This window comes from Nansenia antarctica, assembly GCF_963989245.1.
Source record: "Nansenia antarctica genome assembly, chromosome: 3".
Lineage (NCBI taxonomy): Eukaryota > Metazoa > Chordata > Actinopteri > Argentiniformes > Microstomatidae > Nansenia > Nansenia antarctica.
This window is the reverse complement of record NC_137688.1, coordinates 21,164,965-21,185,904: the sequence shown is the minus strand read 5'-3', so window position 1 is coordinate 21,185,904 and position 20,940 is coordinate 21,164,965. Positions and strand designations below refer to the sequence as shown.

The window sequence follows — 20,940 nt, the reverse complement described above, 5'->3', positions numbered from 1 at the left end:
AATGATGGTGATAATAATAATAATAATACTAATAGTAATAGATTTAATTTTGAAATGCCTTTCTCAGACTCAAGGTCACTACAAACAAAAAGGAAAGAAAAATACAAAAAGATAAAATCGTAGTCAAAATCGTAGTCAGGGTCCTGGCAGCAGAGTTTTTGACATATTGTAGCTGATTCAGGGCCTTGCTGGAAACACAAGAAGGACTCTGTTGCAATAGTCCATGTGGGAGGTGACAAAAGCATGTATTAATGTTTCAGCAGAGGTATCAGAGAATGAAGGGCAGAGACGGGAGATGGTTTTAAGATGAAAAAAGGTAGACTGGGTGACTGACCACATGTGGTGATGATGCTGTTTTCTCCCAGAAACATCCTAGGAGGCACAGCTGTGAGGTGGTGCGTATGCTCCTGCAGTATGTCCTGCAGACGTTGGAGGATGACTTCCGAGTCAAACTCCCCTTCGGTGACCTCCACCATTCCATCGCCAAGGCAACCCTGTCGTGCGATTTGCGGTTCACTCAGGTCAGGTGAGCAAGTCTGTCTAGGAGAAGTCCCGGTTATACAAAAAGTGTACCACATCCACATCAGAACAGGATATTAGCATTGCACAAGTCGAATGGACATATTTCCATGGCCATGCGAGTGAGTTGTGGGAGTAAAATACAGTATAATTATAGAAAATGAATCCAAGGTGATGGTGGTATTAACACCAGTACAGTGGTAGTCTGTAGTATGTATGACAATGAGGATAGTTTTTTATTGTTTGTATGTTTTTGCCCCCCCCCCACCAGAGATGTCATCGATTGGCTGTTTGCTGCTGTCATGAAATCAACAGGGGACAAAGCGAATGTGACTGCGGACACAGAAGTCAAAGCTAAGAATGACAGAGATGAACACTTCCAGTGAGTGGCACACGACATGATTCATCCTTTACGTTTTGGAGAACCTAAATTCAGCACCGCCACAGACAAATTAGACTAAAGTTTGAAGAATTCTGCATAGAAACAGTCATGTTTACAGCCATCACATTCTGTGTGATGCATTCCTTGCTGAGAACCACTTTGTGTCTATAAAAAGTATCTGTATTGCATGCCCTTATTCTGTATTCACATTAAGAGTGAACATACTCACTGATGACCTTTCAACCTCTTGGCATCCTGTGTAGAATGGTGGTCATCTTCCAGAAGATGCTCTCCCTAGCTTTGGAGGTGGATCGCTCCCCTGCTCTCAGCGCCAGCAAGCTCTGTCAGGAGCTCTTTCACACCATCGACTCTGTCCCACTGAGAAGAGAGCACAGGTGAGGGAGAAGGAGAGAAACAAGGACAGTGGGAATGAAGGCTAGAAGAAGAATGATAGTTAAAGGAAGGTTAGGGACTGCTTGCTATGTCTCTCTTTTCTCCTTCCAATCCTCTCTTCCTGTGCCCAGGATGCTGTTTCTGAAGACCATGAACAGCAGACTGCTGAAGTGTAAGCTGCTGGAGCTCCTGCTGGGGCACGCGTGTCTACAGAAGAACCCTCTGCCCATGTCTCTGAGTCTGGTGCTGCACTACCTGAATAACGCCACACTGACACCAGACCCCACGGTGAGCATTGAAGGAATCTGAAACACAGGAATTGGTCCTGTGAATGGATGTCTGTCTTGATGTCTTATCCATTCCATATCCTTATTTCATTCATACTATTTCTTACACTTTGTTGCGACCAACTATGTCTTAAAATGTAGTATGTAACAGAAGGTTTAAACACATATTACAGTTATGTCCCTCACGCTCAGAAACAACTAATACTGGCTGTGTAATGTGTTATTAAGTAGAGCCTTGTGCGTCAGAAGCCATGTTTTGAGAACATCAGATAGGTGGGGAATTTAAACAATGATGGCCCTGGGGTGAGAGTCAGGATCCAGAGATATATAGAACGAGATATAAGTGTCTGGGACTAAGGCCCAGTCCCATTTCCCTTTTCTACCCCTACCTCTCGTTTCGGAGCCACGGCTTGCCTCTCAGAAGAGAGTCACAAGGGGTAGTGGTTGAAAATCTTCCCTGATGAAATGGGATAACCCTTCAACCCTTCTGTATAGCCGTGGTTTTATTATTTTACTATTGATGACTTCTGGTAATGTGCATTTAAACCCTGGCCCTGGCGTTTCTCTTGGCAATAATTATATCTCCTTCTCTCAGTCCCCTGATGTTGGTACGTTAACTTTTGATGGCTTTTGTAACCGCAAAAGTTTTGGTCTTATGCATTTAAATATCCGAAGCCTTCTCCCCAAACTTGAGGAGCTGATAGCATAGCATATACAGTTTTCCGCCGCCACGAATGAATTTCCTCCGCCACTAATTGATTCAGACAGTCCACTTTGATTCAGGCTGCGCAGAAAGGCAGCGAGTTATTATGACCGGAGAACAGAAAAAAAGCAGATTGAAGCTAGATTTAGGCCGCTTCCAGACCAACATTTCGTTACGATTTAGGGCGTAGTTATTTACAATATGTTACAATGTTGCAATTAACCTCGTCGTTTGTGTTCGCACTGCAATCGAGACTGAATTGCTCTCAACAGGCGCGCGGCGCGAGGCGACGCGCTTTCAAAACAGTTTTGTGATTGGTCCGAATTTAGCGGGACATTTGGATTTCTCTTTTAGCCCGTCGCCGGTGCCTTTAATCCCGTATCCTAATCGAAAATGCAACATCATCAGCGACAACTGTGGGTTACCTAGCTAGGGCACCTAGCTTCGAACTATTCATAGCAATAAGCGCGGGGCAAAAATAATCTATTGCCTCTAAAATCACCACGAACAGAACGGCGGAGGTACGGGTAAGCAGGTCTCATGTTGGTGTCCTCAAAGGTAAGAGTTGGTTTTCTTTAACTCGACTGATAGCATTACCTTGCTGTTGTTGTTTACCGAATGCTCCATCTGACTGTCACACTGTGATTTTACTTGTGTAAACAGTTAATGAGTAACGTTAGCCGGTTTTGTGCGTGTACTCTGATGTAGGCCTACTTCGTATTGATCTTTCTGTGTGTGTGTGTAATGCGCGTTCCGCATGTTCCGCTGCAGCTGTAGGATATATTGGTATTTGATCACCTTCTATATAAAATCACCTGCTCGGCTTTAATGACTTAACCGCTATTTAAGAAATTATAATTGTTGCCACCCTCTAGTTTTTGGTGAAACTACGTCTTTGTTTTGAGCGCCAGTGCGCGTTTTATGCGCGTGCACGAGAAAAAAAAATACAACAAAAGACAACCGCTCCGCCACTAATGTGAAAAATCCTGGAGGAAACACTGATATATGCATACATCAAATCCTGATGTTTTAGTAATCTCAGAGTCCTGGCTTAAGAAATCGGTCACTACCTCTGCTGTATCTATTCCTGGCTATAACATTTTCCGCCAGGACAGGCTCACTAAGGGAGGGGGGGTTGCTATTTACTGTAAGGACAGTTTGCAATGCTCTGTCAGTTTATCAAAATCTGTGTCCGAACAATTTGAGTTGTTGATTTTAAAGGTTAATCTTAGGGATGCACCGAACATTCGGCCACCGAATGTATTCAGCCGAATATCGCAAAATAAAGCACATTCGGTATTCGGCCGAATGTGTGAAAACACCGAATGTTTACCACCGAATAGTGGCCGTGTTTTGATGACGCAATACAATTAAATATAACTCTCAACAGGCGCGCGGCACGAGGCGACGCGCTTTCAAAACTGGCTGCGTTCGTAAATTCACTCAGGAAATCCGATCAGCACTCGTGGAATGCCTCTCGTCCAATCAAATGACTCGGTTTCTCTATGACGTCGGGCCCAGTGTGCGCTCCAGCGCTCTCAGAGCGACTTTACGAACGCAACCTTACACTCATCTAGCTAGTTAGCTTAGCAGTCGTAGCTCAATTTAAAATTGGAGTGAGAAGCAGAGTTGTTGCCTTGTTGAAAACATATTCAGACTCCCAGCTGTTCTACATGAGTTTATGACATGCAGCTGTATCATGCGGTGGTTTCTATGCAAACCAGAGACTATAAAAACAAAAGATATTCATTCTGAAATAACATGAACTATTATCCTTACACTCAGGTGGACTCAATTCAACTTGTTGAATGACTTGTTGAAGACATTTAGCATTTGACCTAATTTTAAGAGTGACAAAGGGTCTGAATACTTATGTACATGAGGTATTTCTGTATTTACATTTTAATACATTTGCAAACATTAAAAAACGTTTTTACTTAGATTATGGGGTACTGTGTGTGGATTGATGGCAAATCTATTCAAAAATGTGAAAAAAGTGAAGGGGTCTAAATACTTTCTGAAGCCTATGTAGAGACAAATCATGAATATCATTAACTTGAACCCTGGAAAGCAGTAGAGATTAAATCCCACGATAATTAGTTATAATAAGTTATATATAAAAGTTCTTTTTTTTCAATCTCAATTTCTTTCTTTGAGAAGCATGAATAAAAAGCAAAATGTATTTAGTTTATGCAATGATAAAATTAAAAACTGCCGATACACATTCGGTATTCGGTATTCGGCCAAGTGTTTCCTTAAATTCGGCTTCGGCCTCGGCCAAGAATTTTCATTTCGGTGCATCCCTAGTTAATCTATCTAAAAATGATTTTAAAAATGATTTTAAAAATCTCACTGTTGCTGGCTGTTATAGACCACCTTCTGCCCCTGCCTGCTCCCTGACAGCTCTCAGTGAATTAATTGCCCCTCATACTTCCTCTGAGTTTGTGCTGTTAAGTGACCTTAACTGGGACATGCTTAATCCTCCCCATTCTGTACAACTCCAGCTCGACGCTTTAAATCTCTCCCAGATTGTACAGACTCCTACCAGATTCAACACTACATCTATGGAAAACGGCACACTCATTGATGTCATTCTCACCAATACGCAATACAATACAATATAAAAGTATAACCCTGCGTTTTTTTGCCGAGACCTTAGTGACCATTGTTGCATTGCTTGTGTACGCAAAGGCTCCACTGCCAAACGGCCACCGTTGGTCTTGTATAAATGGTTGCTTAAAAACTTTAATGAGCAGGCCTTCTTGCATGACCTGGCACTTGTAGACTGGTACAGAATGAATCTCATCCCCACTGTTGAGGATGCATGGTCCCTTTTCAAAAGCACCTTTTCCACCATTTTGAATAGACATGCCCCCTTTAAAAAATTCAGAACCAAGAATCGCTACAGCCCCTGGTTTTGCACCGAACTGTCTGAGCTGATCCGGCAAAAACACCTGCTCTGGCGTAAAGCAAAGGCCTCCAAAAACACCTCTGACTGGCAATCCTTCAGGGAGCTAAGGAACAAATGCACCCAGTCGATCAGGAAAACAAAAGCAGATTTTTACAAACATCAGTTCTCGACATGCGGATCCGACCCCAAACAGTTTTGGAAGACTGTCAAAACCATGGAAAATAAAAACACATCCTCTCAACTACCCACGGCAATCAAATCTGAGGACATTGTCATCTCAGATAAAGCCTCCATGGTGGACTGTTTTAACATGCACTTTGTTAGGGCTGGTCATGCTTTTACAACTGCTACACCCACTCCCACTCCCACTCCCACTGTCAATCATGCTGCCTCAACCCCTAGCACTGGTCCCCCCCCAAGCACTCTGTGCTTCTCCTTCCAGTCAGTAGAGGAGAGTGAGGTGCTCAGGGAGTTGCTTAAACTGGACCCTTATAAATCAGCTGGGCTGGATGATCTGGACCCTTTCTATCTGAAATTAGCAGCTCACATTGTCTCAGCCCCCATCACCTGTCTGTTCAACCTCTCCCTGCAAACCTCAGAATTCCCCATGGACTGGAAATCTGCTGCTGTCGTCCCACTCTTCAAGGGAGGTGACAAGTTAGACCTAAACTGTTATAGGCCCATATCCATCCTACCCTGCCTCTAAAGTCTTAGAGAAACTGGTCAACAATCAGCTCACCCACCATCTGGAGTCCTATAGTATTTTCAGCACTACGCAATCCGGCTTTAGATCTGGCTACGGCTGTGTCTCTGCAACACTTAAAGTGCTAAACGACATCATATGCGCCTTTGACTCTAAGCACTACTGTGTAGCTGTATTTATTGACCTGGCAAAGGCCTTTGACTCTGTGGACCACTGCATCCTGCTTGACAGACTCAAGGATGTTGGACTCGCAGAGGAATGCCTCTGGTCGTGTGCAGTCTGTGAGAGCTGAACACATACAAATATCTAGGTATATGGCTCGATAGTTCACTCTCCTTCCAAACCCACATCAATAACCTACTCACCAAAGTCAGAACAATAATTGGTTTCCTGTACCGCAATAAAGCTTCCTTCACCCACTCTGCAAAACACACTTTGGTAAAAATGACCATCCTGCCAATTCTGGACTATGGAGATATAATTTACAGGATTGCCCCCCAAAACCTTCTCAATAAACTGGCCGTCATCCATCACACTGCCATCCGCTTTGTCACTGGTGCCCCTTTCAACACACATCACTGCGACCTATACTCCCAAGTCAACTGGCCATCACTCCACACCAGGCGACTGACCCACTGGTATCAGTTCATCTATAAATCCATCATCGGCAAATCCCCCCCCTACCTCTGCTTACTACTGAACTTCTCATCCAGCACACGCAATCTCCGCTCCAACAAATATATCACTCTGGTCCCCCCCAAAGTCCGTCATTCTTTTCAGTTTGCTGCCCCCACTGACTGGAATGCGTTGCAGTTGACACTAAAACTCACCACTCTAATAGCGTTACCCACCTTTAAACACTCACTTTTAGATGTTGTCTCGGATCACTGCACCTGCTTTTAAGATAACCCTTGGTCCCTGCTGTCTTTACATACTGTGTTGTGATGATGTTTTCGATACTTGTGTATCGCACTCATGTTTTATATTGTATATATTGGGTTGTGTTTTATATTGTATATACTGTGTTGTGTTTTGTGTACAGACTTGCCTCTGTTCTGCCAATTGGCCAGATCGTCATTGTAAATGAGAATTGGTTCTCAACTGACCTATCTGGTTAAATAAAAAATAAAGTGCCCCACGGTGGTGTAGCGGTCTAAGCACTGGCCACTAGTGCAAGCTGCCCACCGGGGACTGGGTTCGAATCCCAGCTCGCCAGATCCGGATATGGCTGGGGCACACACGGGGAGCGGCATATTGGGCGGGCGGTATAGGAATATTTCCGGACAAGGATCCGTCGCGCAACAGCGCCCCCGGGGTGCCGGAATAACGGTGCTGGGCTTGAGGAGCCAGTCAGCTAGTCTGCCTGGCGGCCTCCTCTGGGACTGCCGGCCACGGGGTCGTGCGGCGGATCCTTCGCAATAGGCAGGGGATAATTGGATGCTAGGTTGGGTTCAATTGGCTACCAAATTGGGTGAAAAAGGGGATAAAATCTGAAAAAACAAAACAAACAAAACTTAAGTTTCATCCTATCAATCGATGAAACAAGTCATAAAATGCAGGACAATGCTTAATTATCAGGCCAATCCATGACAGAATAATGGTGCTCTGTAAGCTAGTAACCCATGCTCCTTCCCTGCCGGTCTGCACTGACATTAGAAGAGCGGTAACAAGTATAACAACTTCGCGGCTGAAGTTAAGTTAAATTTCGGCCGTCATAATGCCATCAAAGGGGGGAAATGCGACATGGAAATATGTCAAAATGCGGGACTATGCACAAATCAGCCTTAAAACATTGTTGGAACGTTAGATAGATAGCTAGAGGCATCTGCATAATAGCGATGTTTTGCCATGCTTGTTATGAAGAAAAGGTCTACATTGAAATTACTTAAACTAAGATAATACGATGGTTATGATCATTTTTTAAATCTTTATTAACAAAGAAAATAATTACATTAGTGGTTCTCTCTTCTGCTTGTTTTGGTTCTTCCACTATCTGCTGATGATTCGCAAGGCATTCTGGGATTTCATAACACACAGCTGTGGCTCTCTTTGGAGTGTGGTCCTCAAACATCTCTGTTTTGAGGGCTATGTAGCCCTACCCCAACATGAAAACAAGATTTGGGACATCCCTACTCTACACATGAACACACAAAACGGAGCCGTCGGGCTGAAATCGAGGGCCAAGGGGTGAAATGGGATTGGGCCTAAGATCCATGAATTAATTATCTGTCTTCCCCACACACATGTTTTAGAAGGTATTTTGAATGAATGAATGAATGAATGAATGAATGGTCTTTATTGTCATTGATATAGTACAGGTACCAAACAACGAAATTTGGGAGGGGGCCTCCCCTGGTGCCAGGAAAAAAATACTAAAAACAAGAAGGGAAAAGAGCTGGTTTACATAAATAAAGGCTATGTACACTATCCACTATACAATACTATACAAATAAAACACTGTGCTGTACTCTATGCTATGCTATACCTATTCTAACATTTCCTATCTCTGAACCTTATGTACCCAAGGGTTGTCATATTGCACATAGTGTTATTGCACATTCATTTAAAAGTGTCGCAGTTTGCAGGTTTGAAATGTTCATAGTTGTGTTTCAGTATTGCACTTGATTTCAATCTAGTAGCTGCCATCAAATTGTCTAGATTGTCCAGGGCCTAGAACCTAGGTCTTTGCTGTGTTCATTTTCTGTATGTAACAATGTATGTGGGTGAAAAAGGGGATAAAATCTGAAAAAACAAAACAAACAAAACTTAAGTTTCATCCTATCAATCGATGAAACAAGTCATAAAATGCAGGACAATGCTTAATTATCAGGCCAATCCATGACAGAATAATGGTGCTCTGTAAGCTAGTAACCCATGCTCCTTCCCTGCCGGTCTGCACTGACATTAGAAGAGCGGTAACAAGTGTAACAACTTCGCGGCTGAAGTTAAGTTAAATTTCGGCCGTCATATGCCATCAAAGGGGGGAAATGCGACATGGAAATATGTCAAAATGCGGGACTATGCACAAATCAGCCTTAAAACATTGTTGGAACGTTAGATAGATAGCTAGAGGCATCTGCATAATAGCGATGTTTTGCCATGCTTGTTATGAAGAAAAGGTCTACATTGAAATTACTTAAACTAAGATAATACGATGGTTATGATCATTTTTTAAATCTTTATTAACAAAGAAAATAATTACATTAGTGGTTCTCTCTTCTGCTTGTTTTGGTTCTTCCACTATCTGCTGATGATTCGCAAGGCATTCTGGGATTTCATAACACACAGCTGTGGCTCTCTTTGGAGTGTGGTCCTCAAACATCTCTGTTTTGAGGGCTATGTAGCCCTACCCCAACATGAAAACAAGATTTGGGACATCCCTACTCTACACATGAACACACAAAACGGAGCCGTCGGGCTGAAATCGAGGGCCAAGGGGTAAAATGGGATTGGGCCTAAGATCCATGAATTAATTATCTGTCTTCCCCACACACATGTTTTAGAAGGTATTTTGAATGAATGAATGAATGAATGAATGAATGAATGAATGAATGGTCTTTATTGTCATTGATATAGTACAGGTACCAAACAACGAAATTTGGGAGGGGGCCTCCCCTGGTGCTAGGAAAAAAATACTAAAAACAAGAAGGGAAAAGAGCTGGTTTACATAAATAAAGGCTATGTACACTATCCACTATACTATACTATACAAATAAAACACTGTGCTGTACTCTATGCTATGCTATACCTATTCTAACATTTCCTATCTCTGAACCTTATGTACCCAAGGGTTGTCATATTGCACATAGTGTTAATGCACATTCATTTAAAAGTGTCGCAGTTTGCAGGTTTGAAATGTTCACAGTTGTGTTTCAGTATTGCACTTGATTTCAATCTAGTAGCTGCCATCAAATTGTCTAGATTGTCCAGGGCCTAGAACCTAGGTCTTTGCTGTGTTCATTTTCTGTATGTAACAATGTTTTCGTCGAGTCTTTGGGAGCTGTGGCTCCCTGTAAACAGCTATTTTATTTTCACCTGGGGGTCTGCATGTTCTATGAACAATAATAAATGATTCATTTGATTCATCCCAATTGATGAGACACTGGGGTCAGTCTCACATTCTTTATTTCGAGTGAAAAAATGAATTCCTACAATATCATCACAGGTCTTGATGAACAGTGGAAGGTCATTTGCCCCCTCCCAACAGAGTCATCCAGTAAAGGCTAACGCTTCTATTACCAACGTTAAGACCGTGACCCGTATTTATGAAGATTAGTAAAGATCAGTTTGTGCCTGTGTGAGTCAGTGTGTCCTCTTCTCTTCCAGGATGGTGCAGAGGGATGGCGGAGGTGGGAGGAGCTGATCCAACTCCTCTGGATGCTGCTGCTAAGCTACAGGGAAGTGATGAAAGGTGGGTCACAGGGAAGAGTTCAGACACAAAACAGAAAAAGCCTTTTTGAGCAGTAGATAAGATGACCACAAAATAATCCTTGATGAAACATGATAGCACCAATAAATGAGCAGAGCTCTGGTTTCCCCCCCATTTTTTGCTGTGACCCCCTTCTAACACTTGGATCCCTGTCACCACCAGGTCATCTACGCTGTTCCGTCACAGAGAGAGCGGGGTACAGTCGTGCCCCAATCCAGACAGTGAATGATACGTTGTTGCAGTCCTCTGTGCAGGAAGCTGTGGAAACCTTCCTGTCCCGATCACAGGCCGACCTAGGCCAAGCCCTGCCCCCGCACATCCACACATCCCTCACCTCCCTGCAGGATCACCTGTTGGCCTCTAGTCAGCATTGACATGATTTGTTTCATTCAGTTCAGAAGTTATTTATTTTCTATATGAATAATTATATATATTTTAAATTAAAATGTAATTGAAACATATTTCGTTTTTTTACACAGTTGCGTGTCTGTTTTGTTTCTCCAACCACAGTCTATGCTATGTGATCTAATTCCGGTCCAGTCCATTGTGTGAGTCATAGAAAAGCAGATTGTATTGAGTTGTTTGTGGTTTTTATGTGAGAAAGCATGTGTTGTACAATTGTCGACTAACAATAAATCAAAACCCATGCGTGTCCCAATTAGCCCTTTTTTACCTGAAGTCAAGGCTACACTTGTCCACGACCACACATGGATGAATCAAAAGCATCAAATAGGTGTAGGAGACTATTATCTCAAGGAAGTGAACAAGTGTACACTTAAGTGTGAAGGATGGATGATTGGGACGCAGGTGTAGTGGAGTCCGCAGCTGATTGGGTCGGTCCCAGTGCTGACCAATAGCATGACGCGTTGTTATCACGGTACCAATAGCATGACGCGTTGTTATCACGGTGCCACAAAACAGAGAACATTCTGACAGTCGCCATCAGCGATGCTTGTTTGCTCCGTGTGATCCAGCAGGAAGCGAGTGAACTAGGAGAAACAAAAGAACACCAACTCGTCCCCGCGGTTTGGTATGCGTTTGCAGGTAAAAACATCAACAATGTGTCTAACTAGGATGAATTACTTGAGAGCAAGACATCCCTAATCCAATAGTTTGACCCTGAAGCCATTCTGTGTGTGAATTTCCTCGCGTCTTGTTGTATAAAGTCGGGACGGCTTCGAAATCTTGCTAGCTAGCTTAGCATACCGTTGGTTACTAGGCTAGCCCACAAGGCAGAAGCGAGTTAGCCAGCTAGCTTGTAGCTATTAGTTTACTCACTCACGTTGTCAGCCCGATTTAAGCTTTTTCATATTTTGTGAACGAGCGACGTTGAGTGGCTGTAATTGAAATTATTTGCTGAATCTATTAATTCGTTTGGTTTGCGTGCTACATGTGGACCTAAGTTGGCTATACCTCTTGTTTACTAGCTAGCTATGCTATGGTATAGCTATGCTATGGTAGCTAGCTAGCTGAGAGTGTTTTCCTGGCCTGAAAAGGTTGAACGCTCAATCTCTCTCGATATGGTGTTAGCAGCACGCCATCTGTTAGCTAACGTAGCTAGACAGAGTTTGTGTTATTGGCAGAGCTATCATTGTATTTGCCATTGTGCTGTATCCAAGTTATGGTTCAAGACTAGTTGTCAAGAGTTTATTGAGCTAGCCAGCTAAGTAGTTGGGGAGCTAGCGAGCTGTATTATGCTAAAGTGTGTCTCAAGCACGGCGAGTTAAGAAACGGGCACGTAGAGCTCCTCGGCGAGGTTACTGTTATGTCATGAGTAGCCTATTATATAACTTACATTTATTGATATCAATGCAAGGCAGCATCTTTTTAAACGGTCGCATGGTTACTGGTTAGATAAGCAAAGCTAGTTTGTAGCTAGTGTACCCGAAGTTGGTTTTCCAGACATATTCTGCTTGGTCCAACACTGATCATGAGTCTGATCTCTATTGATGAATATTGAGGCCCTTTTTGCGGTAATGTACTAAATGTCTGATCTGTCATTGATCTGTCATGTTCCTTAACACATGCTTGTACTGAGTATATCATTTTCCCCCCTTCAGACTGATGTCTGTGTTTATTAGTACCGGATTTAATTTGAAAACCAATGCTTCTTCCCACAGTGTTACAGGAATGCCCAAGGAAAAATATGACCCGCCAGACCCCAGGCGGATGTACACAATTATGTCAAGTGAGGATGCAGCCAATGGGAAGAAGTCATACTGGGCTGAGCTGGAGATCAGTGGTGAGCATGGCAGGGGGTGCCCCAGATACAGGGGAGGGGTGCTGTTATGATATCAGAACCAAGTAAGGGGGGGGGATGCTGTGTAGCCCCTGAGAACAAATAAATCAATGTCCGCTCATATTTCAAGACTGTTCAGTGATGCTGTAACACAGCACAGGCCTAGACTTGAGAATAGAATCACTGGCATAGTCTACATCATTACATAATCATAATGTTGTATGATTTGTCATAGCTGAGATGTAGATTTACTGTTGGTCATATCACCCTCTAATGTGGCCTCAATGAGTGTTCATCTGTCGATTGTGGGTAAAATAGTTGTCACTGTACCCATTGGATTAAGATTGAATACTGCTTTAATCCTTTCAGTTGTTTGCTGCTCTTTGCTTTTGCCTTTGAGTAGAGAACCATATCTTAAATATGATCTGTATATTCCCCGGCAAACCAGAACGTCAAACAACGCTTTCCAGAGACGGTGTTTACTCATTTTTATGTACATTCAAATAAGATGTAAATGAGTTGCTGTAATGGTACTCCATGCAAAGCAGAAAAGCGGAGAACTGTGTGTTGTTCTCAAATCTCTGCCTGCATATTGTCCCGTTCCAGGTAAAGTCCGGAGTCTCAGCTCAGCGTTATGGACTCTGACCCACCTCACTGCCCTGCACCTGGGTGACAACTCACTGTCACGCATCCCGCCAGACATTGCCAAACTACACAACCTGGTGTACCTGGATCTGTCGTCCAATAAGATCAGGAGCCTGCCGGCAGAGCTTGGCAACATGGTATCTCTCAGGTGAGCTAGTAGGACGATGTTTTTCCGTGGTTCACTGTCTTTAGACTGGGGCATTGTTTGTTATGGATGAAAAGGGTCATAGAAATAGCTTTTATACAGTTGGCTGTTTTCCATTTTTTGTACTCTGTTGTTGGCATACGAAATGACACAGCAATTAGTTGAATATACTGTTGTCACTGACTTTCTTTCCTTGCTCATGGTGATGGCTGCAGAGCAGATGTATGCACTGAAAAGGGGGTTTTGTCAGTAGATTAGTCTGACATCTGCATTGCCCTGTGTCCTCAACAGGGAACTGCTTTTAAATAACAACCAGTTGCGGGTTCTGCCATTCGAATTGGGGAAACTGTTTCAGTTACAAACACTGGGGTTGAAAGGTGAGTGTGGCTTATCGTCTTGGTAACCAAACCGTCCTGGAAACCCCATTGTACCCCCTCTTGGCGGTTTGAATCTGTCAACTCAACGTGTCCTCCCTCTTCCTCCTGCCGCGTGCCCGCTAACAGGAAATCCACTTGCACAAGAAATCATGAGCCTCTACCAGGAGCATGATGGAACGAGGCGACTGCTGAATTACCTGTTGGACAATCTGGCAGGTTCAATCAAACGCAGTAAGTCCTCCCCTGTTTTCTGACTGCATTTTAAAACGTGTATGTATCAGACCAGAAGCACCTCTGGTCAGCCCTGGTCCCAAGAATGTGGCTGGAAAACGTTTGCATATTTAGCAGATGCCTTTATCCAAAGTGACTTACAACAAGAACATTTGACTAAGTACATGAATCATCTATCCACCGTTCCTAGCAGGAAAAAATAATATATGCTCGGTCCAGGGGCCATTGGCAATAATGCAAGAAGATTATTTATTATTTATTAACAGTAGAGGGGGAAGTAGATGCCTCAAGAGGGACAGTTAAGGTGTAGACTGAGATGAGTCTTCAGTCTATGGCGAAAGATAGGGAGTGATTCTGCAGTCAGTGAAAAACAGTCAGTGGTACCCAGAGGCTCCATTAGTCCCTCCTTGTCATGGAACGGTGGTGTGATTTCTCCTGTCCTCCTCTCAGTGCCCACAGAGCAGCCCCCGTCCCGGTCGTGGATCGTACTCCAGGAGCCGGAACGAACACGGGCCGCAGGTGAGACGAAAATCACACATCCACACCACACCACACCACACCGGCAGCCAGCCTGTCTCACACTCAGTACCATAGTACACAACATGTTGCATTGACAACCTAGACTCTTGAATGCTCTACATCTCTCTTCTCTCTCTCTCATTTCCGTCCCCTCAGCGTTGTTCTCTGTGATGTGCTACAACGTGCTGTGTGATAAGTACGCCACGCGGCAGCTCTACGGCTACTGCCCCTCCTGGGCGCTCAACTGGGAGTACAGGAAGAAGTCCATCATGCAGGAGATCATGGGCTGCAATGCTGACATCATGAGTCTACAGGTGAGTGGCGGAACTCAGCTGGACGTTTCAACCGTAGTCACACCACAGCGTCCAGCAGAGCTGTTACTAGGCTGGCCTGGTTGCTCATCCACCCTAGTTCCTGTAACAGTGCCGGAAAGGGCAGTGTGCAAGGAAAATGGCCCAGCCAGCACGCTATGGTTTGGGTCAGTGCTGTTTTAACCCCCCCCCCATCAGCAGTCCAGTGGCCTCCTCCGTGTCTCCTTTCTTTAATTTTTTTTGTTCTGGGGGTAAAGATGAGGTGTGCACAGGACTCTTGCTTTGTTCTGGGAAACTAGGGTACCAGTTGTATGTTTCTTGACATCATTGAACGATCACGTTGCTACTCGTCCGCATTGTTCATACTCATTGCATTGATTCTTCTTTTTTTTTTTTTTTACAGGAAGTGGAAACGGAGCAGTACTACAACTACTTCCTGCCAGAGCTGAAGGAACAGGGGTACGAGGGGTTCTTCAGTCCAAAGTCTCGAGCCAGAACCATGTCCGAGTCGGACCGCAAGCACGTGGACGGTTGTGCAATATTCTACCGGACTGAAAAGTGAGTAGTTCTGTTCAGGGGTGGGGGGCAATACAGAAATGGATTTGCATTTAAAATTCAAAATTGGAAGAACGTTTGATGTAAAAAAGCTTCTCTTTTCAGTTTATTGTGAGATCATTGAACGCAAATCCCTTATTTGCAGTCATTGGATTGTAAATTAAATTTACTTCCTGAATATACTGTGTTGAAATTCAACTGACCCCAACCCTTGCCTCATGTGATTATTTGTACATGATTAACAGATTAAATCCTCTTTCTCACTCTCTTCTCTCAGATTCAGCTTGGTGCAGAAACACACAGTGGAGTTTAACCAGTTAGCCATGGCTAACTCAGAGGGGTCGGAGGCGATGTTAAACAGGGTGATGACTAAGGACAACATCGGAGTGGCTGTGCTGCTGGAGGTCCGCAAGGAGATGATGGAGCTCTCCTGTGAGTATGGCCATTTCTTTATGGTGCCTAACCCCTTCCCCCTCCACCTAGATAAAGTGGGGCTTCTACCTATCCCGGGGCTAGGGAAGGAATTGGAGCTGTTACTACAGGCACTCTGTGTCAAGCCATCTGCTTTATGCATTTGTTGGTTTTACAGAGGTGCAAACTTGTCACCTTTTTGCTAAATTAGCTGTTTTTACCTCAAAATCGGTCATCCATGTGAATCATGTAGATCTGCAAAAATAATAATTTGGGGGGAGGGTCTAAGGCCCAATCCCGATTCCCTTTTCTACCCCTATGGCTCGTTTTCGAGTGCCAGTCGCTTTTGAGCCAAGGCCTCGGAACAGAGCCACAAGCCATAGTGGTTGAAATCTTTCCCTATGAAATGGGACAACCCTTCAAGACCCTGATACGTCATCAGTAGCATCATAGAAAAGCATTGACGCTTGCGATTCATTCACAACTTACGTTTTACGCTATCAATCGATCAAACAAGTCATCAAATAAAAAAGAACAATGCTTCATTATCAGACCATGACAGAATAACGGTGCTCTAACCTGTATGAAACCTGTGCTCCTACCCTGCCAGTCTCTACTGATATAGGACAACAGTGCAGCAACATCGCGGCTGAACTTAAGTTAAATTTCCTACGTCATATGCCATCAAAGGGGGGAAATAAGACATGAACAAATGCATGACTTACAGGGAGCGCAGATTTATTTTTATGGCGTTCTGAAATCCGATGTGACAGGAACGCTGGAGAAACAGCCGCTGTCCACTGCATTAGTCAACTACATTGATACATTCATTGCTCCTTGATGAGTCTCCCGCTCACTGCTCTCCATCAAAAATGGCACATCCATCAATAATATTACATAATAACAACTGCTCGGGTTAGATTGCGGGTTGTTTTGGTTTAATAAGTGCCACTATACAGCTATATCGTCATATACCATTAAGGGGGGGGAAATGTTACATGGAACTAGGTCAAAACGCGCAACTATCATGCACAAAACAGCCTAATGTTAGATAGATAACTTAACATTAAATATGTCTACCATCATCCGCTGTCAAACGCCACAGGTGATAATTTATTTCTAAATAAACAGGATTGTACATCTCGGAAATGTGAATCGCGCTCCGTGCCATGCCTTCTATGGGAAGGCTGTGCTTGGCATTTTCGCCGTTCACACATGAGCCAAATGCCGGTAGATACCCGTGTTGCTCCCTTTCACGCATCTAGGCAATTCCTTGCGTGCTGGACTGTGTTATGCTTGTTGTAAAGAAAAGGTCTATAATGCATTGAAATTACCTAATAAGATGGTTATCATATTTTTTTCAAATCTTTATTAATAAGTAATTACAGAAAAAGTAAATGACATTTGTGGCTGTCTTCTGCATTGGAGAGTGAAATAAGATTGCAGTAGATGATTCCATGGTGGAAGGTGGAAGGTAGGGGTATGGCATGGTGGAAGGTAGGGGTATGGCATGGTGGAAGGTAGGGGTATGGCATGGTGGAAGGTAGGGGTATGCATGGTGGAAGGTAGGGGTATGGCTCATGGTGGAAGGTAGGGGTATGGCTCCGAAGGTAGTCTGCTCGTGAAATCGCTCCAAACGAAGCCGTGGATAGTCCTCCTGCTTCCCCCTAGCCCTCGATGAAATATGAATTGGGACACCCCTAACTTAAACGTGAACGCGCAAAACGAAGCCTAGGGGTGAAAACGAAGCCGTAGGGGTGAATTGGGATTGGCCCTAAGTCTCATCCAAGTCACATGATGCGCGAGCTAACTAATCTTCCTCTCTGCTAAACTGCACTACTGTTGAAATAACATTTAGCTTCAGGCAGCTAGGTACAATTCCATACAGTGTGGAGAAGGAAAAAAAGTGTCACCTTTTTGGGCCATCACCAGTTTGCACCCCTGGTTTTAGTTGGCAGGTTCCTCTGCCTTAAAAGTAACCTCTCTCCCCCCCCCCCCCCCCCCCCGCCTTCTCTTCAGCGGGGAAGTCTCTGCATGGCATGGAAAAACAGCTCCTCCTGGTGGCCAACGCCCACATGCACTGGGACCCCGAGTACTCCGACGTGAAGCTGGTCCAGACCATGATGTTCCTGTCGGAGGTGAAGAACATCGTGGACAAGGCCACGCGCAGCCTCAAGCTCTCCTCTGTCTCTGGGGAGACCAACCCTGTCCCTGTGGTGCTGTGTGCTGACCTCAACTCCCTGCCAGACTCCGGTGAGTGACTTAAAGTGACATTGAACAGTTGGATAATATCTCAAAAGTGGTGATAAAGTCAAGCTGAGTCCATAGGGTTGATTGACCAAACCTGGCCTCCACAGGTCAAACGACTGTGGGACATTTGCCGATGTGGTACTGCCTCCCACGGTCTGCCCCCCTCTCTCATTCTGGAAAAGATTCCGCAATAAGGGTCTTTCATGTAGAGGGTTGTGAAGTAAGCCTCCCATGTCTCTCTCTCTCCAGGTGTGGTGGAGTACCTCAGTACCGGTGGAGTGGACTGCACCCACAAGGACTTCAAGGAGCTGCGCTACATCGACAGTCTGACCAACTTCAACTGCAACGGCAAGAACGGCACGTCCAACAGCAGGATCACCCACGGCTTCAAGCTGAAGAGCGCCTACGAGAACGGCCTGATGCCTTACACCAACTACACCTTCGACTTCAAGGTGAGACCTGCTGTTTGTTACTGCTCTTATTGTGAAACGTCTCAATGTTTACATTTCCGGGCATTTCTTAGTGTTAGAATCTTTTTCTGCAACATAGTTGTCACAATGCCGGACATGGACATTCTCAATGGTTTCAGATGATTCAGATTCAATTTAATTGTCATTGACAGAGTACAAGTACAAAAACAACAAAACACAGTTTGGCATCTGAAGAGTGCAATAGTGCAAAAGCCATAAAAGTATGGAGATATAAATATATACTATACAGATATATATATACAGTGTGATATGGGTGAAGATATGTACAGTTAAGATATATGCAGTATGATATGTACAGGACAAGGGCAATATCAATACAATATGTACAGTTGGGTTATATGTGTGGTGGCCTGGGAAAACCCTTCACATGGTGGCATTTTGACATTTTCATTTTTTTAATTTCCATAAATTAGAAGTTCTCAGCTATTCATAACTGGTGAATGACTGAGATAGCCCTTTATTTTAAAAAGTTATGAGCATTTTAATGTATCATGTCAAAAAAAGTGAAAGGTCATTACTACCCCTTTCTCCTCCGGGTCGGGGGAGGAGCCTATGCAGATCGGCCGGTCTCGTTTGTCTGCTTGTGATGCGGTGTTAGTCTGCTCGCCTCGTCGGTATGCGAGGGTGTGTCTTCTAGTTAAGATGTTATTACTTTATGCTTATTGTGAGCATCTGTAAACTGGCAATAACACAGGTGGAAGTATCGTCTCTCCTTTCGCTCATGTGTGCGTGCGTTGCTTAACTGAGAATGAGACACGTTCAACATGACGTTGTTTCGCTAGCAAACTACCCACCACAAAAACACAAAAATAAGTACTTTCTCTTTTGTTTTCTTAAAATGTTTATTCACCATAATGTAGTATGGAGTTCAAAGTACTAGAATACCACATAATATCAAAATCGCCAAAATCGCGATTTCCATCTATTTTTGCTCTTTGCCACAAACGAACGCCAGCGACATCCGACGGGTTTTCCCAGGCCACCACACATATGTACAGTGTGCAAAAACAGCAGTGGTGCAAAAGTCAGGTTGAAGTCCTGAGTGAGGGATGTACTGCCTGCTGTTCCATGACCACTTCTCCCCCCCCCCCCTCTCTCTCTCTCTCTTTCCGCAGGGTGTCATCGACTACATCTTCTTCTCCAGGCCTCAGCTGAACGTGTTGGGGGTCCTGGGTCCGCTGGACCAACACTGGCTCCAAGAGAACAATGTCAGCGGCTGCCCGCACCCCCACATCCCCTCCGACCACTTCTCCCTGTTTGCTCAGCTGGAGCTGCTCCTGCCCAACCTGCCCCAGGTCAACGGCCTCCACCTGCCCGGACGCAGGTAGTGAGTCTCCACCACACCACCAGGGGGAGCTGCAGCCTCACCCTCCTGCTCTTCTCTCTCTTCACACTGAAGGAAGAAGACAACACATACCTGTAAAATAATCGTACAGTGAGGTCTGGCCAACAGGGATTTCTTATGTCATTGTTATAGATATATATTATATATTTTTTGGTTTCTTTCTCTCATTTTCATTTTGAAATGCTAAAGTCAATCCTGTTCATTGTGTCTCTTGCGTTTTGAAACCCCCCCCTGCCCCCTCTGCCCCACCCCCCACCCATGACTTTTGTAACACTCATATAGGATTGTAGCTTATTCAGAATACTCCCTCCTGACCCATACAATGCAATGCCAACAACCATTGTCATCGATGTTGTTGACCTGACCTGTGTGGTTGGGTGAAAGGAAAGCTGTGTCACTTGGGGGTGTGGACTAGAGGAGAGGAGAGAAACTGCCTGCCTGCAGCTGTCTGTCTGTCCGACCTGTACAAATGTGAAACCAGCAAAAACGGAAGACCTGTCTGTCTCTGATGCACCAGCCAAGGCCTCTGGGTTATTTCCTCTCCTCTCCCTCCCTCCCCAGGTCAGTGCACTACTCCTCGTGATGCAGGGTCTGGTGGCTGGTAGTGTACGTGAAGGGAGCTCCAGTAGTTTGCTCCCTTTGTGGGCAGTCCCTGGTTCTGTAGACCTGACCCTCCATAGTCGTCAGGGGTCACCGGTGCTGAGGCCATCTCCCCTGGTGCTACAAGTCCACTGCTCTTCTACCACTCCTAGTCACCTCCCTCTCCCAATGGTAACAAAACACTACCTGCTGCCATTTTACGTGGATGTTGTTGATACTTATAGGACAGGACGACCGCATCACCAAATATACTCGGTCTGTTTTTGGTAGTGGAGATTGCTTGTAGGCACGGAGGTCAGGTTATAGTGCTAGAAAGTCAATTGGGTTAAACCAAATGGATAGATTTTTAGTGAGTTGAAACCCGTTTAGACAGAGGCCTGCTCCCCTCCCCTGAACACTGTTGTTTGGCCTCCTGCATGCTTATGGTACATGACAGGCGTTGACTTGGCTAGTTTTGTTCTGATGAGCTCATTCAGACTTTAAACAGCCTTTTG

At 44.5% G+C, this 20,940-nt stretch overlaps 2 protein-coding genes across 2 annotated transcripts; both read left to right on the top strand.

The window, feature by feature from the left end:
• The first annotated feature begins 400 nt into the window (after positions 1 to 400).
• simc1 (SUMO interacting motifs containing 1) lies at positions 401 to 10,823 on the top strand. The gene is made up of 6 exons (XM_080525222.1): positions 401 to 526; positions 791 to 901; positions 1,165 to 1,296; positions 1,426 to 1,582; positions 10,225 to 10,309; positions 10,490 to 10,823. The coding sequence occupies exons 1-6, from the start codon at positions 402 to 404 to the stop codon at positions 10,699 to 10,701; spliced, it is 822 nt and encodes a 273-aa protein (XP_080381348.1). The 5' UTR covers position 401; the 3' UTR covers positions 10,702 to 10,823.
• A 455-nt stretch (positions 10,824 to 11,278) lies between these two features.
• On the top strand, positions 11,279 to 20,017 carry cnot6a (CCR4-NOT transcription complex, subunit 6a). The gene is made up of 12 exons (XM_080525060.1): positions 11,279 to 11,371; positions 12,448 to 12,569; positions 13,173 to 13,359; positions 13,648 to 13,733; positions 13,860 to 13,964; positions 14,415 to 14,483; positions 14,640 to 14,797; positions 15,198 to 15,352; positions 15,627 to 15,781; positions 17,780 to 18,013; positions 18,260 to 18,462; positions 19,617 to 20,017. Exons 2-12 carry the CDS (start codon positions 12,458 to 12,460, stop codon positions 19,827 to 19,829), a joined length of 1,677 nt encoding a protein of 558 aa, XP_080381186.1. The 5' UTR covers positions 11,279 to 11,371; positions 12,448 to 12,457; the 3' UTR covers positions 19,830 to 20,017.
• The last annotated feature ends 923 nt before the right edge of the window (positions 20,018 to 20,940 follow it).

What these genes read in the sequence shown, in the direction of transcription:
- simc1 (XM_080525222.1), top strand. Translation starts at nt 402, where the DNA reads ATGCTCCTGCAGTATGTCCTGCAGACGTTGGAGGATGACTTCCGAGTC. An exon ending in GACAGAGATGAACACTTCCA is followed by an intron (nt 902 to 1,164) that starts GTGAGTGGCACA and finishes CATCCTGTGTAG; the next exon opens with AATGGTGGTCATCTTCCAGA. An exon ending in CCACTGAGAAGAGAGCACAG is followed by an intron (nt 1,297 to 1,425) that starts GTGAGGGAGAAG and finishes TCCTGTGCCCAG; the next exon opens with GATGCTGTTTCTGAAGACCA.
- cnot6a (XM_080525060.1), top strand. Translation starts at nt 12,458, where the DNA reads ATGCCCAAGGAAAAATATGACCCGCCAGACCCCAGGCGGATGTACACA. An exon ending in GGCAACATGGTATCTCTCAG is followed by an intron (nt 13,360 to 13,647) that starts GTGAGCTAGTAG and finishes TGTCCTCAACAG; the next exon opens with GGAACTGCTTTTAAATAACA. An exon ending in ACAAACACTGGGGTTGAAAG is followed by an intron (nt 13,734 to 13,859) that starts GTGAGTGTGGCT and finishes GCCCGCTAACAG; the next exon opens with GAAATCCACTTGCACAAGAA.